The 27,369-nt window shown below is 36.6% G+C and overlaps 1 protein-coding gene across 2 annotated transcripts in view; it reads right to left on the reverse strand.

The window, feature by feature from the left end:
- KCNU1 (potassium calcium-activated channel subfamily U member 1) overlaps window positions 1-27,369 on the reverse strand; it is a 150,546-nt gene that overhangs the window by 82,980 nt on the left and 40,197 nt on the right. For both annotated transcript variants that reach the window (XM_058720713.1, XM_058720711.1), the window contains 6 exons: window positions 26,380-26,449; window positions 23,173-23,325; window positions 18,536-18,648; window positions 18,114-18,182; window positions 14,489-14,578; window positions 14,257-14,354 (listed from right to left, as the gene is read on the reverse strand). In XM_058720713.1, coding sequence (XP_058576696.1) covers window positions 14,257-14,354; window positions 14,489-14,578; window positions 18,114-18,182; window positions 18,536-18,648; window positions 23,173-23,325; window positions 26,380-26,449 — 593 coding nt within the window. The remainder of the gene's footprint in view (window positions 1-14,256; window positions 14,355-14,488; window positions 14,579-18,113; window positions 18,183-18,535; window positions 18,649-23,172; window positions 23,326-26,379; window positions 26,450-27,369) is intronic.

The raw sequence follows: 27,369 nt of genomic DNA on the forward strand, positions 1-27,369 counted from the left end.
ACTTGTGTGGTGGTTCCCTGGATGATCCTACTTGAATGGCTTATATTTTCAACCTTATTTGAACTTACCTAGTTCTAAAATCCTCTACTCAGTGAGCTGTATGACACATTTTAATATCACAGCTGCTTAAGGCAATGGATAAAAGATAGGGCAAACAACAGACTACAAGAAGTTTAAAGGGGAAACTGAGGACTGAGTTGTCCATACGGACTTTGAAAAACTCTGGAATAGTAATGTAAACAACAACACACATGCCCAGGACTTCAGGACTGTGTACAGAAGTATACATGCTGAGAAGGCCCTAGGCACTCACCTATAACTGACTTGATGTTCTGTGTAAGCAGGAGGCAAAAGCTGAAGCAGAGCTGTCAACTGCCTAGCTGAATATTGAGGGCATGCCTCAGCAAAAACATGGAATCCCTTGACAAATACTGGGAGACTTATTGGTTGCAGGTATTAAACAAGATCTCTGTCCAATTTTACATGGTTGTTCAACTAACACAGTAGAGAATTCAGTGGCCACAAATGATAAAGATGCAGACATTATAGGATTAGTTCATAAAAGTCACTGAACAAACAATGACAACTATAATAAGCAGTAACAACAAAAAACACTGGGGAAGGAGGTGGGTGAAATCGGATTTCCATAATTACCACATTATAGTATTTTCAATGTCTACTTTTTGATAAAAGTTATGAGACATGGAAAGAAACAGCAAAGTACTATCTACATACAGGATGAAAGGCTATCAATAGATACTGTCCCTGGGGAATCCAGGACTTGCATTTATTAGTCAACAACTTTAAATCTATCAAAAGCTATTTTACGTATGTTCAGAGAATTAAGGGAAATTACAGCTAAAGAAATAAAAATTACAGCTAAAGAAATACATAACAACATAAAACAGAGAATATCAATAAAAATTTAAGAGTTATTAAAAAATAGAAATCCTGGAGTTGAAAAGTATAACTGAAATAAAGAAAAGACAGTGTAATTTGAGATCAAGTTTGAGCATGCTGAAGAAAGAATCAGGCAACTCAAATACAGGTCAAGGGAGATTACCCAGTCTGAGTGACAGAAGAAAAGGAAAATAAAGAAAAATAGAGCCTAAGAGAGCCTCTGAGATGTCATATAAATGTACTAACACCTACCTAATGGGAGGTGCAGATGCAGAGGAGAGAAAGGGTGGAAAGAATTCTTAAATAAATCATGTTCAAAAACTTCTCAAATTACATGTAAAACATTAGTCTACACAACTAAGCAGCTCACAAAATTCTATGCAGTATAAATTCCAAAAGATCTACACCTAGACACCTCATAAACTATTGAAACCCAAAGAAATGGAGAGAATCTTCAAAGAGGCAAGAAGTGACTCATCATGTACAGAGGATTCTCAATAATATTGACAGCTAATTTCCCATGAGAAACAATGGAGGCCAGAAAGCAGTAGGAGGACATATTTGAAGTCCTGAATGAAAAAAAAAAAGCAAAACAAAAAACAAGAAACAATTCTATATCTGATAAAATTATCCTTCACAAATGAAAGATAAATTAAGATATTTTAAGACTAACAAAAACTTAGAGAGTTCATTGCTTCTAGACAAGCCCTATATGAAATATTAATAAGAGTCCTTGGATTTGAAATAAAAGGCACACCAGGCAGTAATTCAAATCTTCATGAAGAAATGAAGAGCACTGGTAAAGGTATATTTACATAAGTAATATAAAATAAAACAGAGGGGTTTTTGTTTGTTTGTAACCGCTTTTATTTCTGATTTAAAAGATGAATATACAGGGACACCTGGGTGGCTCAGTCAGTTAAGCATACGACTTCGGCTCAGGTCATGATCTCTCAGTTTGTGAGTTCAAGCCCCATGTCTGGCTCTGTTATGACAGCTCAGAGCCTGGAGCCTGCTTAGGATTGTGTCTCCCTCTCTCTCTCTGACCCCACTTGTGATCTCTCTCTTTCTCTCTCTCAAAAATAAATAAACCTAAACAAAAGATGAATATACAAAGCAACAACTGCTAGGCTATGCTGATGGGTACAAATATATAAAGATATAATTTGTAATGATAACCTAAAGGGAAGAAATAGAATTACATATAAAAACATAGTTTTTGTATACTACAGAAATTAATTTGGCATTAATCCAAACAGGATTACTATACATTGTTATGTTAACAGCAAACCCCAGGCCAACTACCAAGAAAATAATGAAAAAGAAATATATATGTAAATAAATGGCAAGAGAATTAAAATGGTGGACTAGAAAATATCTAACACAATAGAAGGAAGTAGTAAATGACTTAAGAAACAAAACAGGTATGAGAAAGGAGGAGTTAAGATGGCAGAGTAGTAAGAGGACCCAGGACTTGTCTCCTCCTTGAAGACAGCTAGATGAATGTCAAATCATTTTCAACACCTAGGAAATCGATATGAGGATTAACAGAACAATCTGCATAATTCAAGGGAGGGAAAGCAGCAGGTTTGTGGTGTGGAGAGGTAAACTACGGGAGAGAAGAACCACAGTGCCACAGAGGGGAGGAAGCCCTTTTTGTGGAAAGGAGAAAGACAGAGGGGGAGAGAAAGCAGAGCATTGGGTTTGCACAAGAAAGCACACCCCCTGAAAGTAGCTAGAGAAAAAGAGTGAAAACATGCACAGGAGATTGCAAAAGAAAACTGTACCCCAAAACCACTGATGGGGGAAAAACAAGAGGATTTCAATACCACCAGATTTTTATGAATGGCAGAGCACAGAGTCTGAAGTTTCCAAGCTCATCCCCTGGTGGTGCTTCCTTAAGGAAGCAGGGCAGAGCCCTGGGAGTGGGCAGTACAATCTGAGGATCCCTTGGATCACACAAGGAGAAAAACTTCCCCTGCTTGAAATGTATTTGGTAGAGGTGATATGCCTTTCCATGAGCAAAAGACCTAGCTCCATTAAGCTGCCGTTTTCACCCATATAGAAACAAAGATGCCAGCTGAGGAGAGTATGCCCTGCTGATGGCAGTGCGTTGTGATTTACCATAAACTCTGAGCCCCTGCCCTTACATGGATTTCCTAGGACAAACTGGTACCAGGCATCATATGTGAGAACCTTCCCCAGAGGATCACTCCAGGACTGAACTGTTGGGGGTGGAGGAGGGGGGTCTCTGAAGTGTTGGGTTTGAACCACAGCCACACCTAAGAAAAAACTCTGAAGGGAAGTGCCCCCTGGTAGGCCGACAGCTCAGACACAGACTGGAAGAAGGCACAGAGCTGATGGAAATGGGAGACACAGGAGGGGTGTAATTGACCTCTTGGCTGTGAGGGCGTGAACTTCCCACTCCAGAGACTAGAGAATTGGGCGAAGACATTTTCACCAGTAGCCCACCAACACTGATCGACCTCAGTGAACTGAACAGTGCCACCAAGTGGAGAATGGAGCCATTACACGAAACCTTGCTCCCTGTGCCTGCCAGGCACATCTCCTCTAGGGCAAGTCTACCTGAGACTAGGAACAGAAGGTCCCTCCCCCAGAAGACCAACACAAATCCCTTTCATGAGCTTAGTCTTCTGATCATAGACTGCTGCAAAGTTTCAGCTTTAGGGGAAATAGGATCTAGCTTCATTTGGGTTTTGTTTGTTTGATGGTTCATATGTTTGTTGGTTTTTGTTGTTGTTGCTTCTGTTTTGCTTTTGTTGTTATTTTTCTTTTTCTTTTTTTTTTTTTTTTGGATACAGAAAGAGCAAAATCTTTTATGTTACTTTTTAAAATTTTATTATTTAAAATTATTTATTTTTTTTCCTATTCTTATTTTTTATTCTTCTTTTCTTATTCTTTTCTTTTTGTTCTATCAAGCTTCTCTTAACAAGTAGACCAAAACACACTTAGGATCTAGTTTCCTTTATTTGTTTTTTTTTTTAATTTTTAAATTTTTACTTCATTCAATTATTGTTATTGTTGTTGTTGTTGTTGTTTCTTCCTCCAAAATGACAAGATGGAGGAATTCACCTCAAAAGAAAGAACAGGAAGAAATGATGGCCAGGGACTTCATCAAAGTAGGTGTAAGTAAAATATCTGAACTAGAATTTAAAACAGTGATTATAAGGATATTATCTGGGCTTGAAAAGGGCATAGAAGATACCAGAGAATCCCTTTCTTCAGAGATAAAAGAAATAAAATCTAGTCAGGCCAAAATTTAAAATGCTATAACTGAGATGCAAACCCAAATAGAGACCATTAAAATGAGGATGGATGAGGCAGAGGAGTGAATTAAGGATACAGAAGACAAAATTATAAAATAATGAGGCTGAAAAGATGAAGGAAACAAAGGTCAGGGGTCATTAAGGTAGATTTAGGGAACTCAGCAACACCTTAAGGCATAATAACATTCTTATCATATGACTCCCAGAAGATGAAGAGAGAGAAAAAGGGGTAGAAGGATTATGTGAGCAAATTATAGCTGAAAAGTTCCCTAATCTGGGGAAGGACACAGACATCAAACTCCAAGAAGCACAGAGAACTCCCATTAATTCAATAAAAGCCAGCCATCACCAAGACATATCATACTCAAATTCACAAAATACACAGACAAGGAAAGAGTCCTGAAAGAAGCAAGGGAAAAAAAGTCCTTAACCTTTAAGGGAAGACAGATTAGGTACACAGAAGATCTGTTCATAGAAACTTGGAGGACCAGGAAAGACTAGCAAGATATATTCAACGTGCTGAATGGGAAAAGAATACTCTAGCAGCCAAGAATACTCTATCCAGCAAGGCTGTCATTCAGAATAGAAGAAGAGATAAAGAGTTTCCCAGGCAAACATTAAATGAGTTTGTGACCACTAAATCAGTCCTATAAGAAATTTTAAGGGGGACCCTTTGAGTGGAGGAAAAAAAAGACCAAAAGCAACAAAGGCTAGAAAGGACCAGACAGCATCATCAGAAATACCAACTCTACATTTAACACAATAGTGTTAAATTCATACTGTTCAATCATTACTCTGAATGTAAATGGACTAAATGTTTTAATCAAAACACGTAGAGTATCAGAATGGACAAAAAAGCAAGATCCATTTATAATGCTGCCTACCAGAGACTAATTTTAGACCTAAAGACACCTGCAGCTTGAAAGTGAGGGGATGGAGAACCATCTATCATACTAATGGACATCAAAAGAAAGCTGGATTTCTTAAGAAAGCTGATTATATAAATAGATAAATCAAGCATAAAGAAACTCATTGATAACAGTACAAAAATAATAAGGGATTTTAACACACCACTTACAACAATGGACAGATTACCTAAGCAGAAAATCAACAAGGAAACAATGGCTTTGAATGATACACTGGACCAGATGGACTTAACAGATATATTTAGAACATTTCAGAGAAGCAGAATATACATTCTTTTCAAGCACACGTGGAACATTCCCCAGAATACATCACATACTGGGTCACAAATCAGGCCGGAACAGGTACAAAAATATCAAGATCATACCATGCATATTTTCAGATCAAAACTTGAAGTCAACCACAAGAAAAAATTTGGAAATCCCTCAAATACATGGAAGTTAAAGAATATACTACTGAAGAATAAATGGGTCAACCAGGAAATTAAAGAAGAAATTAAAAAAAATACATGCAAGTCAATGAAAATGAAAACATAACAGTCCAAAACTTTTGAGATGAAGAAAAAGTAGTCCTAAGAGGGAAGTATATTGCAATCCAGGCTTATTGCAAGAAAGCAAATAAAGCCTAAAGCCAACAGAAGAAGGGAATAATAAGGTTAGTGCAGAAATAAACGATACAGAAACAAACCGAAAACCAGAACAGATCAACAAAACTTAGAGTAGCTTCTTTGAAAGAATAAGCAAAATTGATAATTCCCTAGCCAGATTTATCAAAAAGAAAAAAGACCCAAATACATAAAATCATGACTGAAAGAGAGGTCACAACCAACACCACAGAAATATAAACAATTATAAGAGAATACTACAAAAAATTATATGTAAACAAACTGGGCAATCTGGAAGAAGTGGACAAATTCCTAGAAATTCACAAACTACTAAAACTGAAACAGGAAGAAATAGAAAATTTGAACAAAAAGAAAAATTAATGCCTATTCTTCTCAAACTGCTCTGAAATAGAAATAGAAGGAAAACTTCCAAAGTCATTCTACAAAGCCAACATTACCTTGGTTCCAAAACCAGACAAAGACTACACTAAAAAGGTGAATTAGAGGCCATCATCCCTGATGATAATGGATACAAAAATTCTCAATAAGATACTAGCAAATCAAAATCAACAGTACATTACAAGAGTTATTCACTGTGATCAAGTGAGGTTTATTCCTGGGTTGAAGGGCTGGTTCAATATCCATAAACAGTCAAAGTGATGAACCACATTAACAAAAGAAAGGATAAGAACCATATGATCATTTCAATAGATGCAGAAAAAGCATTTGACATAATATAGCATCCATTCTTGATAAAAACCCTCAACAAAGTGGGAACAGATGGAACATACCTCAACAGGCCACATACGAAAGACCCAAAACTAATATTGTCCTCTACGGGGAAAAACTGAGAGCCTTTCCCCTACAGTCAGGAATAAGACAAGGATGTCACCTAACCTTACTATTTAACCTAGCACTAGCACTGGAAGTCAGCCTCAGCCATAAGACAACAAAAAGAAATAAATGGCATCCAAATAGGAAAGGAAGAAGTCAAACTTTTACTATTTGCAGATGACATTAATATACTATGTAGAAAACCTGAAAGACTTCAGCAAAAAAACTGCTAGAAATAATACATGAATTCAGCAAAGTCACAGGATATGAAATCAATTCAGGAATCTGTTGCATGTCTATACACCAATAGTGAAGCAGCAAAAAAAGAAATCAAGGAATCATTTACATTTGCAATTGCACCAAAAATAGTAAGATACCTAGAAAGAAACCTAACTAAAGAGGTAAAAGATCTATACTCTGGAAACTATAGAACACTTATGAAAGAAATTGAAGAGGACACAAAGAAATGGAAAAGCATCCCATGCTCATGGATTGGAAAAACAGCATTGTTAAAATGTCTATACAACCAAAATCAATCCCCACATTTAATTTTTTTTTTTCAACGTTTATTTTATTTTTTGGGACAGAGAGAGACAGAGCATGAACGGGGGAGGGACAGAGAGAGAGGGAGACACAGAATCGGAAACAGGCTCCAGGCTCTGAGCCATCAGCCCAGAGCCTGACGCGGGGCTCGAACTCACAGACCGTGAGATCGTGACCTGGCTGAAGTCGGACGCTTAACCGACTGCGCCACCCAGGCGCCCCACAATCTCCACATTTAAAGCAATCCCTATCACAGTAACACCAGCATTTTTTTTTTCAGAGCTAGAACAAACAATCCTAGTTTGTATGTAACCACAAAAGACCCTGAATAGCCAAAGCAATCCTGAAAAAGAAAAACAAAACTGGAGGCATCACGGTTCTGGATTTCAAGCTACATTACAAAGCTGTAGTCATCAAGACTGTATGGTACTGGCACAAAACAGACAAATAGTATAATGGAACAGAATAGAAAACCCAGAAATGGATCCACAACTATATGGTCAACTAATCTTTGACAAAGTAGGAAAGAACATTCAATGTAAAAAAGACAGTCTCTTTAAGAAACAGTGTTGTGAAAACTAGATGGCAACATGCAGAAGAATGAAACTAGACCACTTTCTTACACCATACACAAAAATAAATTCAAAATGGATAAAAGACTTAAATGTGAGACAGCAAGCCATCAAAATCCTACAGGAGAACACAGGCAGCAACCTCTTTGACCTCAGCCAGACCAACTTCTTACTAGACATGTTGCTGAAGGTAAGGGAAACAAAAGCAAACGTGAACTACTGGGACTTCATCAAGTTAATAAGCTTCTACACAGTGAGGGAAACAATGAACAAAACTAAAAGGCAGCCTACAGAATGGGAAAAGATATTTGTAAACAACATATCTAACAAAGGGTTGGGATTCAAAATCTGTAAGTAATTTATCAAATTCAACACCCCAAAACAAATAACCCACTTAAGAAATGGGTGGAAGATACAAACGGACACTTTTCCAAAGAAGATATTCACATGGCTAACAGACATATGAAAAGATGCTCAACATAATTCCTCATCAGGGAAATCCAAATCAAAGCCACATTGAGATATCACCTCATACCTGTAATAGTGGCTAAAATTAACAACACAGGAAACAACAGGTTTTGATGAGGATGCAGAGAAAAGGAAACCTGCTTGCACTGTTGTTGGGAATGCAAACTGGTGCAGCCACTCTGGAGAACAGTATGGAGATTGCTCAAAAATTTAAAAATGGAACTACCCTACATTGCAGCAATTTCACTACCAGATATTACCCAGAGGTCCCAAAAATACAGATTTGAAGGAGTACAGGCACTCCAATGTTATAGTAGCAGTATCAAAAATGGCCAAACTATGCAGAGAACCCAAATGTCCGCTAATGGGTGTACAAAACTGGAGTGTACACACACACACACACACACACACACACACACACACATTCATACAATGGTAATATCACTCATCCATCAAAAATAATGAAATCTTGCCATTTGCAATGACATGGATGGAGCTAGTGTATTATGCTAAGTGAAGCAAATCAGTCAGAGAAAGACAAATACCATATTACTTCACTCCTTTGCGAAATTTAGTAAACAAAACAGATGAACATATGGGAAGGGAGGGAAAGAAGTCAGGGAAACAAACCACAAGAGATTCTTAATGATAGAGAACAAACTGTGGGTTGATGGAGGGAAGTAGGTAGGAGATGAGCCAGATGGGTGATGGGTACTAAGGAGGGCACTTGTGATGAGCACTGAGTGTTGTACGTAGGTGATGAATCACTGAATTCTACTCCTGAAACCAATATTGCACTGTATGTTAACCAATTAAAATGTAAATTTTAAAGAAAGTATTAAAAAAAGAAAAAGATATAACATTAAAAAACATAAAATGTCAGATGTAAATACTAACTTATCAGTAACTGCATTAAATGTGAAAGGATTAAACTCTGCAATAAAGAAGGAGGGACTGGCAAATGGAAAAAAAAAAGACATGATCCAACTCTATGCTGCATGCAAGATATATACTTCAGATTCAAAGACATTAACAGATTGAGAGAAAAAGGATGAAAAAATATATTTTATGACAATGGTAATCAAAAGAGGGCTAGAGTGGTTATACTAATTTCACACAAAATAGAACTTAATACAAAATACAAAAATAGTAATTCAAAAATATTACTAAAAACAAAGACATTTTATAATGATAAAATGGTTAATCTACCATGAAGATATAACAGACTCAGAGGCACATAACCATAGAAATCCAAAATACATGATGCAAAATCTAACATATTTAAATGGGGAAATAGACAATTCAACAACAATAACTGGAACTCTAATAGCCCACTTTCAATAATAGATAGGGCAACTATCAATTGTTCTATTAGCAAGGAAATGGAAAACTTTAAAAATTCTATAAATCAACTAGACCTGACAAATATCTATGGAACATTCCACCCAACAACAGAAGAATACATGGACTTTCCAAGTATACATTGAATATTGTTCAGGATAGATCATATACTAGTCCATAAAATAAGTATCAAAAAATTTAAAAAGATTTAAATCATACAAAGTATTCTCTTAAACTACAACGAAATGAAATGAAAAATCAGTAATAAAGTAATTATAGAAATTCACAAATATGTGAAAATAAAAACAACACATGCCTAAATAACCAGTGGGTCCTCCCTCCCAAAAAATCACAAGTGAAATTATAAAATATTTTTAGATGAATGAAAATGAAAACACAAAACATCACAAATACAACATGTCCCTGAAGAGTGCTTAGAGAGAATTTTATTGATGTTAATTCCTTTACTTATTAAAAAAGAAAAAAAGATCGAAAATCAATGTAGTAATCTAACCTTTCATGTTAAGACATTGAGAAAAGAAAATTAACCCACATCAAGTTGAAAGAAGTAAATAATAACAATTATACATCATTTAAATAAAAGAAAAATAGTAGAAAAAATAAATTAAAAAACCAAACAAAATTGACAAGCATTTTTGGCAAGACTGGCCTCAAAAATGAAGAAATACTCAAATAACAAAAATCATCAATTAATGGGGTGATGTTACTACTGACATGACAAACATCAAAAGGATTATAAGGGAATATATATGTATACAATACTTTGCCTGTCAACAAATTTGGTTACTGATTAAATGAATGAATTCCTAGAAGGACAAAACCATCAAAACTGTCTCAAGAAGAAACAGAAAATCTGAATAGATCTGTAAGTAAAGAGATTGAACTAATAATAAAAAAATGAAGTTAGGCTTTACTGGTAAAATTGCATGAAATGTTTAAAAAAGAATTCACACTAATCCTTCACAAATGCCTCCAAAATATCAAAGAAAAGGAATGCTTCCCAACATATTCTTTGGGGCCAAATTTACAATGACACCAAAATCAGACAAAGACATCACTCCCCCAAAGAAAGGAAAACTACCATCCAACATTTGTATTGAATACAGATGTAAAATTCCTCAACAAAATGCTAGCAAATCAAATCCAGCAGATATGGAAAGGGTTTTACAGTATGACCAATTAGGACGTTGGCTTAATATATAAAATCAATTAATGTAATATATTCTACCAGCAGAATAAAAGACAAAAACCACAAGTTTATCTCCAAAAGGAAAAAGCATTTGACAAAGTTCAAAACCACTATAAATCAAGAAAAGAAACAAACAAACAAACAAAAACCCTGAGGAATTTAGGTATAGAAAAGAATATCCTCAGCCAGATAATGAGCATCTATGAAAAACTTACAGTTAACATCATACTTAATGCTTTCTCCCTAAGGTCAGGAACAAAACAGGGATATAAGCTCTTATTACTTCTATTCAACATTGTCCTGGAGATTATTCCAGGACAATTAGGCAAGAAAAAGAAAGAAAAGGCCATCAAAAAAAGTATTACAGCTAAAAAAACAAGTTCAGCAAGGTTGCAGAATATAAAATCAATACACAAAATTCAATTGTATTTCTATACAGTAACAATGAATCATCTGCAAACAAAATCAAGAAAACAATTTCATTTATAATAGCACTAAAAAGAATAAAACACTTAGGAATCAATTGAACAAAAGTAGTCTAAAATCTGTTATCTGAAAATTATAGAAAATTGTTGAAGGAAATTAAAGATACAAGTAGATACAAAGACATCACATGTTCATGAGTCAAAGAGTTACTATTAAGATAGCAATATTTCCAAAATTGACCTACATATTCAACACAATGTCAATCAAAATCCCAGGTGGCTTCTTTGTAGGAATTGAAATGTTTATCTGAATTTTCATAAAGAAATACAGGGACCCAGAATAATCAAAACAACACTGAAAAAAAATAACAGACTTGGAAGACTCATATTTCTCAATTTCAAAACTTAATATAAAACTACAGTAGTCAAGTCATTGTAGAGCTAAATGTACAGAGCAATGAAATAAAATTGAGACCCAGAAATAAACTCACACTTTTGCAATCCATTGTTTTTTGACAAGGGTACCCAAAACAGTTCAATGTGGAAATGTTTTGAGAAAATGGTGCTGGGCCAACTGAATATCCACAGTGAAAAAAATGAAGTTGGATCTTTTTCTTACATCAAACACAAAAATCAACTCAAAAGAGATCACCACCCTACATATAAGAGCTAAAAATACAAAATTCTTAGAAGAAAATATCAGAGTAAATCTTTATGACCTCAGGTTAGATATTCCACAAAAACACAAGCAACAGAAGAAAAACTACTTCATTGGACTTCAACAAAATGTAGGAATTATATGATGAAATAAAAAGACAAACCACAAAATTGGTGAAAATACTGGCAGAATATACATTTCATGTATTTAGAATATACAAAGATCATATACATCTCAATATTAGGAAGATAATACCCTTATATAAAAATGGTTAAAGGATTTGAATAGACATTTTTTCAAAGATATACAAATGGCCAGTAAGATCCTCATAAAAAGATGCTCGACCTCATTAGCCATTAGGAAAATTCAAGTTAAAACCACAATAAGATACCAATTTAAACCCATTAGGATGGCTATCCTTTTTTTTTTTTAAAGGGAAAATCATTTTTAAAAAAAGGATGTGGAGAAATTGGAGTTCTTGTGTCCTGCTTGTGCAAATGTGAAATGATGTAGCCACTATGGAAAACAATATGGGGGTTCTTCACAAAATGAAACACAGAATTAATATTTGATTTAGCAATCCTACTTATGGATATATACTCAAAAAATTGCAAGCAGGAACTCAAACAGGTATCTGTGCACCAATATTCATAGCAACATTATCTGCAAAATCCAAAAGGTGGAAACAATTCAAATGTCCAGCAACAGATGAATGAATGAACAAAATGAAATATACCCATCCAATGTGATACTGTTCAGCCATAAAGAGAAATGAGGTACTGACACATGCCACAGCATGGCTAAGTGAAAGGTGCCCAACACACAAGGCCACATGCTGTCTGATTCCCTTTTCATGAAATGGCCCAAACAGGTAAACCTAAGACACAGAAAGTAGACTAGAGCCTGTGAGGAGTGTGGGCAGATGGGATGAGTAACTGCTATTGGGTGTGGAGTTTCTTTGAGAGGTACAGAAAATGTTCTAAATAATAAGAGACCGGATCTCTCAGATGGGACCCAGTCCCTTCCCCCCCATCCCCAACACACAGAGCTTGTGTCTCAGGTTGGTGAGCAGGGGCTAGACAAGGGAAACATGATAGTTTTGTGGTGTGCAAAGGGGAAAATGAGAAATGTGTTTCCATTTTCATATGGTGTTTCATATGGTGTTCATATGTTTCATTTTCATTGGTGTTGTGTCCTTGGAGGAGGGTTTAGGAACAGTGCAAGGTGGTTACTGAGGAGGAGACGAGCCAGCACTTGTGTTTAAGCAGAGAGAAGGCCTGAAAGGGCTCCCACCTCCTGACAGACATATGTATACCAGGAGACTGAAAAATCCCAAACAGCTGAGGGATCAAAATAACATATGGAATGAAAAGCCTAGGGATACAGGAAAAGGGATGCTTCAGACCTCAAGACCTGAGGCTACAGTAGGGATGATAGATTTTAGTAACAAATGACAGAAGGTGACCCAAAGCCAGGAGGAGCTGACACTGGTTATTGATGCAGAGGTCACAGAAGCTGACACTTATCAAGGGAATGAGGCACCTCAGGAACCGGTAAGGACTTGTATGAAAGGGTATCTTGCTATCCACTACAAGAACAACCAGGATGTTAAGCAAATTTCCTCCTGCATTTAAATAGAATACTGGGGAGAAGGGGAAGATAATCTTAGAGATAAGAAAAGTCCTGATAGGAAATTCAAATTTTGAATTAAGTTTAATTGCTGAAACACTAAGGATTTTACTCATAGAATTTTACTGTACCTGGAAGAGACTAAGTTTTAAGCCACAAGGGAGGAAGTTACCATGAATGCTTGAGATTCATTTCTCTTTTCCTGCTATCAAGTGGGAAAGGTTGTTGGTAAGCTATTGGGTTCATGTAGAGACAGAATAAAAAGTTACATTTCTTCATCACTGTGTCAAAATGAGTAAATTTTAACCCCCCTATTATCCATTAAGGAAACAGAATACTCAAGGGATGGTATTGTTCCCAAGGAAGAAATGATAATAATGTAGCACAGTAGAAGTGTTAAAGCTACAATGGCAATCATTTTGCAATATAAATATATCAAATCAATATGTTGCACACCTTAAATTTATACAATGTTCTTTGTCAAGTAAATGTAAGGCAATAATTTTTATAAGAGTGGCCATGAGGTGGCCTATGGCCAACCAAGCAGTCGGATACAGGCTGAATGAACTTTGAGACTGAAGTCGGGAAGCACCTCCAGTTAGCTCTGGGACTTTGCACGCTACTGAATCTCTTGGTACTCACTTGCCTGTGTGTGAAGGAGTCTAACTAGATAACTAGTAAGATTTCTTCCAGCTCTAAAAGACTGATTCTCAGGTCTTGTATGCCCAGTGGGGAAATATCTGCCCCTTCTTGGCCAAATTCAAGTGGGCATTATCTTTTAAGAGGGGGGAACCTCTCCTCTTTCCTTGGCCATGCCCCTGGAAGCTGGGCTGAGGGCAACCAGATATAAAGTGCAGTTACCTGGGAAGTGTCGCTGGACCTTGGTTTTGCAGTTACATTTTCCAATTAGCTCAGGAATGAAGACATCACCGTGACATTTGGCACAGTAAAAGGCGGCTCTGGACAATGAAAGCAAATGAAGAATGACTTATGTGAGGCTTAACACTAAGGAAGCGTGGCACTGGCTCAGTCTGTCTGCCGTTAAGTTGCATTTGCCTTAGGACTTTCTCCCCTAAAGTAACAAAAAAATTACCTTATGACTTCCTTTGAAGATTCAGCAATAAAGAACCCTAATGTGTTCTTACGCAGTTTAACTTCTGCAGATGGATTTAGCATCAGACCACTGGAAACAGAAAATAAAAACACAGTAATTTCCCCCCTTTAATTTCTGTGGCAATAATTGGTGTTTCATTCTGTCATAACCAATGGATTCTCTAAGCTATAGAGTTAATAGGACCCCATCCGCAACTACAGCCAAACACAGTAGAAAAAGTGAATTTGACTATATTTCTTTGATTGCTGCTAAATATCCAGAAGGGAGCCACGTCACAACGCGATTGCTGAGTTGCACGCAGCTGAGCTGAGTCCAGCTGAGCTGGACTGCGTCCTGAATCTGAAATGGGCAAACCAACTAAGATGCATGAAGCCTTGCTAATTTAGGCTATCCAATGCCACGGCCACACAGTTGAAAGTCTTACGGTCATGCTAGTGGTGTTTATCCTTAGGCTACTTGCCCTGTAAAAGTAAATGATGTCTAGTTAACCAGCTGGATTCAAAGGCTCCTTTTGTTTGTCTATGTAATTTTTGAACTTATGTATTTCTTTTGACTTCACTTTTTTTTCTATCTTGATTGCAAGATTTTTGAGAGCAGGAACCACCTGAATAGCTTCTACCGCTACATGAATGCTTTGATTTTCTATTTTCTTATGGTTTGTGTGTTTGAAAATGACATCTTACAAATTTTATCCATGATACTCCTTGATGCAGTACTACATTATGACTATTTGAATTCCTCACACTTCTCCCCATTTGTTGAGATATCCCGTTTTTATTTCCTTTAATTCAGACCTCCAGCACGGTGAGGTCTTATAACCCTGAAAATCCGATCACTTCATTTGTGCATAATGAAAGTACTTCTTCCCACCTTTAAAACACAAACCTTTTATATTAACATTGGAAAGAAGTCAAGTCTTAATTTTGGAAAGCTTATTCTGTTGTTAGGGCACTCCAAAGTAACGTGCAAATGTAAGAGCCTTACAAAAATAAAAGGGGTTTCACCACAAAACCTCTTCCACCCTATGCCAAGAGTAGAAAGATGCTGAATAGCTGTATTGAGGTGGTTTGTTACCTGAGATACCGGATGGCATTTTCAAAAATGCACTTACTGATATTAATGAGCAGAACAAACCATTTTAACTTTGAAAGGAAAAGAACATGGATTTGTGCCCCTACCCCAATAACCCTGGTTGATGTTCACCAGCCAGCAAGCATAAACTTCGTTGTATCTTCTTATCTCCTATTTTTAAAGGGGCATCTTCTGAACTCATATTAAATAATTAGTTATGAAGATACTGTCATGATAATATCTGTGGTGACATTTGAAAGAAGAGGTGAACTCCCGTTGAAGATTTTTCCAAACTTTTCCCATACCCCCTCCATGAATCATGGCCAGTTGCTCTCTCAGAGAATGTTCCTTACTGGAACAAACTTAGAACATTATCTGACTGGGGTCAGATCCAGCTCTATCTCTTAGCAGATGACAAATTATCCTCTCAGACAAATCCTGATGATTATCGAGGGCTTTTCCAAGTTTTAAAGTCTATTCAAGTGTATCAATGAGAAGAGAAAATAAAAGATGAGAAAAGATAGGTCCCCCCCCCACCAGTTTTTCCTATATACTAGTCTAAAACCCCAGCCATTGAGATACCCTATTTTCCTTCCTTTTGTGGCTGTGGTGGAGTTAGCACAGCATAGTGAGCAGAAGCACTGTCCCCAGAGCCAGGCTGAGTTCAGATTCTGGCTCTGCCACTTGGGACTGGTGTGAGTTTGTGAAAATTATTTAACTTTTCGGGGCCTCATCTTCCTCTTCTATAAAATGGGACTAAGAATTCTACCCATTGTTGTAAAGATTCAAGAGTTTATGTAAGTAAAGTGCCTACAGCACTGTTGGTCATAAACTAGTAAAGGTGTAAAGACAGCTATTATCCATATCAGGATTTAATCCTTTTGATTCACCTGACTCTTCGGTGAGAAAAAAAAATTAAATTTAAGTTGGAGCAGGTTCCTCTTTCATGAGGGTAGTTGCATGCTGGGTAGTAAACAGCACCAGGACATTTGAATATATGTGGACATTAGCTACATAATAAATGGTCATGTTTCTGGTCTGTCCCATAGCCATCCTAATAATAAAGTTTAACAAAATCGAGGATGTTAAAGTTGGAAAGGGTCTCAAAGACCATTTGGTCCAGCAGTTTCCAAATCCCAGTGAATAAAGTGACTGTATCAGGAACTTTAAAAATTCTCTGGCTCCACCCTTGGAGATTTTAATTTTATAGAGTTAAGAAGTGGGATTTTGGAATCTATATGCTTTGAAAGTTTTGCAAATAATTCTACTACATAGTCCAGATTGTTGAAGGCCAAAAACGTTCAAACTTGATCAGGTTCTGAGCTAGTCTCAAACCCAAACTGCCTGGGTTATGGTTCTAAGACTCCCATCTTTTTTTACCATGACCTATTTCCGGAAGAAGAGCCATTTGTCCAAGGATTAGATTTCGAGACTTTCTTGAGTATAGCAGGATTGTTAATTAGAATATAGACAGCCAGACAATACTATTTGTTATTCTCTCTTTAGTGACTTCCTTCGTACAGTACCCTACTCACTTCTTTAGCACAGTTACATTCTGAATCCTTTATACTTCAATTTTTCTTTTCAACGTTTCATATAAAATTAGCCCTCTGTAGTCCATCTGCTATCATTCAAACTTATTGAACTGTTAATATTTCCCTGTAATTCTAAGGATCCTGGTAATGACAGTTTTAGAGCTGGAATGACTTCCTCAATTTACAGAAGATGGACACTTCTCCAGTGCCATGGGGCCAGCAAATCATAATCAGGATCAGAATTTATTCTGTTGATTCCAATTTAATTCAACTTAGTTTTCCACTAAAAACACACACACACACACACACACAAGCCAATATAATATTCTTTCTTGTTCCTCATCCCACTTAATCCTCTAGTTTTTCTTATTTTTTAGTATCTTTTATCTCTGTATCATTGTAGCTGATTCTCTGTTTGTCCTGGATTTTCTTTTTCATTACATGATAAACTATCTTACTTCTCATATTATCCATTATGGGTTTTCAAGAAATTCCATTGATCTAATAATGTTACTTCTTTCTTTTATCCACCCTACCAATAGCATACTTTGTTCAGTAGGCCAAATTCTTATTTTGCCATATTTTGTAGCTCACTTTCTAAGGCTACAATTTGTGGGAGCATCTTCTGTCATAAATAATTTTAACTCTTAGTATTATTTGATGGTCAAGACTTAGAAGATCTGGTAATACATTAAAAGGAACAGATATGAGAAGGAAACCACTTCTCTCTCCTGCTCATGAGAACTTGGGGAGGGCCATAACAACAAAGGCAAAGTACCTGCTTACCCACCAGGATAACCATTCTAACCCCAATCATTAGATTCTAACCCCAGTCACTAGAGACAGTACTAAGTGCACCACAGCAGACTGGGTGCCCAACAGGCTGGCTCTCAACAAATGGCAAAACCTTAGTTATGGCTGTATTTTTGTAAAAGTCTTAATCATAAAGATTCTCCTTTAAAAAAAAAAACTGAAGAGATTCAAAGTCTCATTGGTACCAGCAACCATGAAACAAGGATTTGTGTTCGATGGCTATCAGCATGAGTCCCATCTTCACAAAGCAGAGCCTAGGAAGGAAGACATGTAATTGTGAGGAAAGAGGGTGGCAGGGTGCTAATTCACAAGAACATGACCAACACTTTGTGCTCTGTGTCTGGGAAAACACTAGTACCTCAGCAGAGGAAGACCCTCCCAAATGTGGAATCCATTCTAAAGTAAGTCCCAGCCCACATGATGACTGTGACAGACACAAAACTGTCCCACACAGACTGCAAAGTTCTAGGTTGTAGAGACTCAGGCATGTTCATTCCCACATCTTCAACATCTACCATGGAGCCTGGCCTACAGTGAGCCCCGAATGAGCACTGTCAAAAGAATGTCACTTCAAGAAGAATGAGGAAAGTTATTTCTATTAACTTACCGGGAAACTTCAGGAAAACTCATTCCAGCAAAGTCATCAGAGAGACGTTGAGTCAGGATTTTGTTCTTCAGGCCATTCAAGAAATGTTTTTGCCAGGGCTGTTTAGGAAAAACCTGGAATACACAATCATGTGAAATGAAGCACAATGCCATGCAATATGGGATATTATAATTCAAGTTGTATATCCTGCTAGGCAGCAAACCAGCGCTCGTTGTGCTTAAGTCATAAAAAAGAGATTTGTCCTGGGGTTAACTGAAGAAAGAAAGAACTTAAACTCTAACATACATCTTTATTATTTACACTAGAGAGTTCAGAATGAAGTAAAAGCATCATGACTTGATTTCTTCCCAGATGGCATTCAAGACTCCTTGTTGAAAACTGGAATTTTTCTAATAATTTCAGCAAGATAGACTAGTTTTTGAGTCAGTAACAGTAAGATAAGAAGGATAATATGGTATCTAAATTGTCTCTCCATGGATATGGCTATTCAAGATTGTTTTTTTTAACATATTAGTTTTCTACTGACTAGCCATATACCACAAAGAAAAAAATATGCATGGGTTCTGCCCAGCATCAGAAGTCTTCATAGCTTCAAATGAATTTAAGTGGCCATCCTGATCAATGGAAATGGGAATATAAAAATTGAGGGCAGCAATAGGTTTCTAGAGAAGAGGGAGATGGGAAGGGAGAAGAGTATCTCTCAAAAAGGCTAAATACAGCCTGTGAAGGGTGAGGGCTGCTGGGTAACTCATCCCTGATATTTGTGTAAGAACTTGGAATTTTGTTGTGCTCTATGTACATCCCCATCATTCTCCCCATCTGCTGCCATAAGAATCTCCAGCACACTGCCCTGACATGGCAGGACAGGCCCCTTTATACCCCAGAGTCCCAGGTCAATGTCTGGAAGTTCTGGAAGCTCTGAAACAGTGTGGCTGTGGACAGTTAAGGCCAGTTCAAAAATACTCCTCAGATGGCCATCTTGCAGTTTCAAAACAAATAAAACACACACACACACACACACACACACACACACACACACACACACACACAAATCTGCCTTACAAAAAAGGACTAATTTTATCAGGCAGTCCAGGCGGGCACTCTCCCCTGCAACTCCCTTTCCAAGATTCAGCTGAATCTCCTGCCTTTTTCCACTCTCTTAAATTCTTCTATTGAGAAGGGCTCCTCTCACTGGGTGGTCCCTATTTAAGTTCCAATTACTGAAAAAACTGGCTTGGCACTTCTAAGCCAAATGTTTCAGTTTTTGAAAAATGGTAAAAAAATGATAAAGATGGAGAAGACTTCCTGTGCTAATTTTTTAAAGTTCAGAAAGGGAAACAAGAAGATGGATTTTGGATTTAGATAGTGGAGTCAGGGAGCTCAAGTATGTAAGTTGGAGTAGGTCTAATTTAAATTTAAGCCTAAGGCAACGTTCTGTGCCTTGAAGCAACTGGAAATGCTCTTTGGACTATAATTTCTCACCATATAATTAATACAGGTGAAACACATACCATTGATCCAAGGTCTTTTAATCTGAGTACTCAGAAGTTTTACAGATATTAACATAATACTTACAAAAATCAGATTATGAGATTAATAGCTTATTTTATTTTATTTTTCAAGCCTAAAGAAAGTTTTTGGTTTTATTTTATTTTTTTCCAAATTTTTATTTAAATTCTAGGTAGTTAACATATAGTGTCATATATGGTTTCAGGAGAATTCAGTGGTTCGTCACTTACATATAACACCCCGTTCTTATCACAAGTGCCTCCTCAATCCCCATCATTCATTTAACTTCCCCCACACACTAAAACTCCCCTGTAGCAACCCTCAGTTTGTTCTCTATCATTAAAAGTCTCTTCTGGTTTTCCTCCCATTCTCTTTTTTTCCCCTCCCCAAATGTTCATCTGTGTTGTTTACTAAATTTCACATGAGTGAAATTGTATGGTATTTGTCTTTCTCTAACTGACTTATTTTGCTTAGCATAATACACTCTAGCTCCATCCATGTCACTGCAAATGGCAAGATTTCAATTTTTTGATGGCTGAGTAATATTCCATTGTAAATATACACCACATCTTCTTTATCCATTCATCAGTCAGTGGGCACTTGGTCTCTTTCTGTAGTTGGGTTATTGTTGACAAGGCTGTTATAAACATCGGGTGTACTAACCTCCTAGAATCTGTATTTTTGTATCCTTTCTGTATACCTGGTAGTGCAATTGCTGGGTGATAGGGTAGTTCTGTTTTTAGCTCTATGAGGAACCTCCATATTAATTTCAAGTGTGACTGCATCCGTTTCCATTCCCACCAACCATATAAGAGGGTTTCCCTTTCTTCACATCCTCATCCACATCTGTTGTTTCCTGAGCTGTTAATTTTAGCCATTCTGACAGGTGTGAGGCGGTATCTCATCATGGTTTTGATTTGGATTTCCCTGATGATGAGTGATGCTGAGCATCTTTTCATAGGTCTGTTAGCCATCTGGGTGTCTTCTTTGGGAAAACATCTATTCATTTCTTCTATTTCTTAACCAGATTATTTGTTTTCTGGGTATTGAGTTTGATAAGTTCTTTATAGATTTATAGATTTTGGATACTAACCCTTTACCAGATATGTTGTTTGCAAGTATCTTCTCCCATTCCATAGACTGCTTTTTAGTTTTGTTGATTGTTTCCTTCATAACTCTCATTTTATTGATGCAGAAACTGACAGAGAAAATAAGTGTCCAATGCAACAAAAATGGAACACAAGACACTGGAGTCCTGGCTGTTAAACCTAACAGTTTATTACGGAATCTATAAACCAGAGCAAAGTATAGAATTACAAAATCTGGGGCCCAGTTTAAGATTTCTGAAAGTAGGTTTTAGACACCACTTCCAAATAATCTCTCTCAATTCCTATATCCCAAAAGCCCTCTTATGATGAATGTTGACAGGCCATGTTCAGTGAGGAGGTTACAACTGCAGATTACACATCAAGAAGAACAACATAATACAGTGTTGGTTTGCATTTTTTCCTCCTCTATTTCCATGAAAGAGATGAAGTCTTCATAGAGGGTTCTCATTCCATTTACTTTCTCTAGCCCTGGAGATTAGTATCAGAGTCATTACAACAGATATCGTGGTTATCTTGCACTTTGTAAGGACACAACACAGGCAGAGACAATTTCCTCACGAGTAATTTTTGAAGCCTTACACAGTGACCACTAAGATAAGGCTAATGCAGGTTCACTGTAGTAGCACCAGGGCTCATTTCCTGCTGCCTGATGGTCATTTCTATTTATCTATATATGATATCTCCTCACATTCACAGAAGGAATTACAGAAGAAACCTTTGTTTTTCAGTTAGTGTTCTGCTGGCCAGAGCATCTTTCATGGTGTTTATTTGTTTTTATATCGTACCAGGGATGAAAACAGAAAAGATGCAAAAAGTTTTTTGAATTTATTACAAAAGGAAATAAAATGCAAAAAAAAAAAAAAAAGGCCAAGAGGGAAACTGAGTATAAAAGAAGTCATGTGTGGACTCATAATTAAATGAAGAGGAAATGTCACTCTCAGACTCTCTGAAGAGCCTCTGGACAATGGGATACCAGGCCCAGCTGAGGGTTAGAGCCTTTCCTGGAATATTTCATGGGAGTGACATTTCAAAGGCCATACTTGGTACTATAGCACCCTAATAGTCCCTTCAAGCCACTTATTTTGACTCAAAGGTATCAAAGGACCTGATGTGGGAGATTGTGAGTAGATACCTAACAGCCACAGGCATCAAGCATAGTGGTAAGACATTAATTAGGTCAGACAATTCTACCTCTGCTACTCACTAACTTTGTATAAAATCAGGTTAGCTTCACTGACCTATTACTGGGATGCTATCTTAAAATATTATCAAGGAGAAACATAATGTATTTAAAATCAGTAACATAGGAGGCATTCATAGTGGTGACCATTATTATTACTGCATGGAATGTCCCCAAAATAACCTGAAAAATTAGATTGTAATTATTATTTGTATTATTATTTGTTCAATGAATATAATTATTATTATATCAATTATTACATAGTTACTTTATATTTAAATAGATGATTTTCCATTAATAATATAGTCTTTATTTATATTCCTTTTTTTTTAAGTTTATTTATTTTCAGAGAGAGAGAGAGAGAGAGAGAGCATGAGAGGGGCATAGAGAGAGGGAGAGACAAAATCCCAAGCCCCATGTTATGAGTGCAGAGCCCTACATGGAGCTTAATCTCACCAACTGTGAGATCATGATCTGAGTCGAAATCAAGAGTCACCCAAGCTGCCCAGGTGCCCTTATTTATATTTCTATGTTCAGTAACTCCAAGTACTTCTACATTTATATTCCCAGCATCTTGGACTGCAGGTAGGAAGCAAAGATATTATTTCTATTTTGCAGATAAATATTCTTAGACAAGAATAAGATAAATAACTTCTTCAAGGTCAGTGTAATGTCTGGGACTGCAGTCTAGATCTCTCAATACTTTGCCGTTCAAATGGAAGTCAAATCTGATTCCTTGGGGCTTTCTTGCCTTCTTCAATTTTTTTTTTTCCTATTTCTGATCCTAACCATGTGAGGACATGGGAAAAAAGCCAAGATTCAACAATTTACAAGGTTACCTTTTTGTTCTGTTCAATAAATAGAGTCGTTAGAAAGGTGCATAAACCTGGCACCAGACAGCCTTGGGCCATGAATCCAAGCTTCAATTCGGCAAAGCAGATGATGTTGTCTCCAGTAGTCCAGTTCCAGCTGGGAATCTTTGGCAGAAAAACCTGTTTCATAGTAGAAAGTAGGTCAAACATTATGAGTAAATACAATTCAAGAAAGTTTTTTCAGAATGAATGTGCTTTCTTGCATTTGTTTTACTTGAAAAAATTTGTTGTGCCTGTGTCAGTAGAAGGTATCAGAACAAATTCAGCTTTTAAAAATTATTAGTGGTCTACTGCTCCCACTTTTTAAAACAGAAATAGTGACAGTTGCGAAATCAGGTCAAATGACTTAGACCTCTTATACTACCCTGAACCTACAACTTTTATTTTTGTCCTTGTTTTCGTTGAGATATAACTGACATATAACATTGTGTTAGCTTCAGGTGTACAAGATAATGATTCAATGTGTGCGTTGTGAAATGACCACCACAATAATTCTAGTTACCACCTACCACCCCAATAGTTAAAATTATTTTTTTCTTGTGATCAGAACTTTTAAGACCTACTGTTAATAACTTTCAAATCTACAATAGAGTATTATTAACTATAGTCACCATGCTGTACATTATATTCCCATGACTTATTTGTTTTATAAACAGAAGTTTGTTCTTTTTTATCCCCTTCATCCATTTTGCCCACCCTCAACACCACCCCCATCCCTACCTCTGACAATCACCAATCTGTTCTATCTGTATGGATTTTGGGGGGGGGGGTTGCTTTTTTTTTTTTTAATTTTTAAAGTTTTACATATAAATGAAATCATATGGTATGTCTTTCTCTGACTTATTTTCACTTAGAGTAATTCCCTCAAGGCCCATCCATACTGTAGCAAGCGCAAAATTTCCTTCATTTTTATGGCTGAACAAAATTCCATTATATAAACTATATATTTTATTATATATAATTAATATATATAATAATTATATATAATACATATAATATATAATAGTTATATATATTAATTATATATATAATTATAAATGAGGGGCGCTTGGGTAGCTCAGTTGGTTGAGTGTCCAACTTTGGCTCAGGTCATGATCTCACAGTCCGTGAGTTCGAGCCCTGTGTCAGGCTCTGTGCTGACAGCTCAGAGCCTGGAGCCTGCTTCGGATTCTGTGTCTCCCTCTCTCTCTGACCCTCCCCCATTCATGCTTTGTTTCTCTCTGTCTCAAAAATAAATAAACATTAAAAAAAAAATTAAATCATTTATAAATGGAGAATTTAGCCCATCTATATTTAAAGTAATTATTGATAGGTATGCGCCTATTGTCATTGTTAATTGTTTTCTGGCAGTTTTGTCAATGCTCTGTTCCTTTCTTCCTCTTTTGCTCTCTTCCTTTGTGATTTGATGATTTTCTGTAGGTCTTAGATTCCTTTCTTTTTATTTGTTGTGTATCTACTTGTATTTTTCCTTTGTGGCTACTTCATAGTAGGCCACATAACTCATTTTTATAACAATCTATTTTAAGTCCTAACAACTTAAGTTTGATCACATTCTAAAACCACATTTTTATCCCCCCCCCCCCCATTTTGTTTCTGATATCACAATTTATAGCATTTGGTATATCCCTTACTAAGGGATCCCTTAGTGTATCCCTTACTAAGTACTGCAGTTATTTTTACTACTTTCGTCTTTTAACCTTCATATGAGATTCATAAGTGATTAGTCCACATTTACAACATTAGATTATTCTGAATTTTACTATACATTTTCTTTTGCCATTGAGATTCATACTTTCTTATCTTTTTCTGTTACTAATTGATGCCCTTTCCTTTCAGCTTGAAGAAGTTTTTTTTTTATCATTTCTTATAAAACTGTCCTAGTGATGATGAACTCCTGTAGCTTTTGCTTGTGTGAAAAACTCTCTGCATGACAACATTGCCAGGTAGACTATTCTGGATTGGCAGGGCTTTTTTTTTCTTTCAATACTTTCAATCTATCAGGCCATTCCCTTCTGGTCTGTGAAGTTTCTGCTGAAAAATCTGTTGCTAGTCTTACAGTGGTTCCCTTAGATATTACAAGTTGTTTTTCTCTTGCCACCTTTAAGATTCTCTCCTTGTCTTTAACTTTTGACACTTTAATTATAATGAGTTTTTGTGTGGATCTCTTTAGGTTCATCTTATTTAAAATTATCTGGGCTTCCTAGATATAGATGTCTGTTTCCTTCTCCAGATTAGGGAAGTTTTCAGTGACTGCTTCTTCAAATAAGTTTTCTGCCCCTTTCTTTTTCTCCTTCTGGGATGCCTATAATGCAAACATTGACCCAATGGATATTGTCCCATAAGCTGTCCCCACTCATTTTCATTCTTTTTTCTTTCTGCTCCTCTGATTAGGTGAGTTCCACTACCCTGTCTTCCTGTTTGCTGATTCTTCTGATTCATCTAGTTTGCTGCTGAACCCCTCTATTGTATTTTTTTTGGTTCAGTTACTAAATTCCTCAGCTTGTGATTTCTATTTGGTTACTTTCTTATATACTCCATCTCTGTTGAAGTTCTCATTTTCTTCATCCATTCTTCCCCATAGCTTAGTGAGCATCTTGATGACTGTTTTGAACTCTGTCATTCACCTCTGTTTCGTCAAGGTCTTTTTCTGAGGTCTTATCTTACTCTTTCATTTAGAATATATTCCTCTGTTTCTTCATTCCCCTTGAAATTCTGCACTAGGTAAAATAGCCACCTCTCTCAGTTTTGAAGAAATGGCCTTGTGTAGGAGTTGAACCTTTTTGCTCAACCCTGTCCTAGCTTTTGGTTGTCTCTCAAACCTCTGTGATTGTCTAATCAGGGTACTGCATTTTTAGTGGCTCCAAGTAGTCATAGATGTGCCAAGAGAGGTAGGTCAGTGTCCCAAAGGAAATGATATCAGCATCTAGATTTAGGTGGATTAGTAGTTAGACCCTCAGGTAGCAGCTGCTAAAGTATGAAAGTATACCTCTTTATGAATTTGCATTTTTAAGTGATTAAAAATCTTAATGAACCTCCATATTTCACCTGTAATTGGCAAAAAATCTTTGAGTATAGACCTGTGAGAAATTAATAAGTTTTATTATTTAGACAAAGGAAGTTATTCAACTCCATAGACTAAAAGGGGATGATAGGTAGGCTAGATGGTTACCATACCTTGTTATGGGATTGAAGTATCTGTATGATGACTCTGGTATTAGGGTTATAGTTTTTGATGGAGAGAACCCTACATAAACAACAAATATGCTCATCAGTGATGTACCGTATGCAATAATAAAACAACATATAAAATGCACGATTATGCTGTCTTCTAATAATGTTCTGTTTAATTGCATACACAGTAAAGGATGATATTGTTTTAGTGACTTAGTAAATGTAATCTATGGAAGGGTCGGCTCTTGGTACTAGGAGACTGTGGTGTTCTGAAACCAGTTCTTGAGGAGAAAATCAGCAGTTTCATGTATTTTAGCCTTCAAATACATTAATTACAGAAAAAAAAAACAGTGATCGCATTTCTGTCTATAGCTTGAAGTAGCTCATAGACTGTCTTACCCAACGTTCTCATTATACATATTAAGAGACTGAGGTCCAACTCATATATACTGTATTATGCACAGTATATGTTCTCAACTGTTTCTTGCTGTTTGTAGAATCACCTTTAGCTATGTATGTTTATTATGCTCTGGGGACCATAAGTTCATATGGTTGGGCACAATGCCATTGCCATCACCATGATAGCTTGAAACTATCACCACAAGTCAAGTTCCTGCTCACAGACAGCTCATAGTTAAAGACAGTGATACCAATTCTAGTCATCTGGAAGATATTTGCCAACAATCACAAGCACATTATAGCAAATGATACACAATATTGCACCAGTACTGGAGAAAAACTCCAATAAATAAAGTCTACTAATAGGATTCACCGATCAGAAAATGGCATCTTTATTTTTGGAAGTTTAAAGATGTTATTTATTAACGGTGTTGTCTGAACAGCTATTCAGTTATTGGTATGCTTGCTTTTTAAATTTAAATACCTATTACCTGGGGTGCCTGGGTGGCTCAGTCGGTTAAGCGTCCGACTTCAGCTCAGGTCATGATCTCACAGTTTGTGAGTTCGAGCCCTGTGTTGGGCTCTGTGCTGACA

Source organism: Neofelis nebulosa, chromosome 3, assembly GCF_028018385.1.
Source record: "Neofelis nebulosa isolate mNeoNeb1 chromosome 3, mNeoNeb1.pri, whole genome shotgun sequence".
In the NCBI taxonomy this organism is placed as follows: Eukaryota; Metazoa; Chordata; class Mammalia; order Carnivora; family Felidae; genus Neofelis; species Neofelis nebulosa.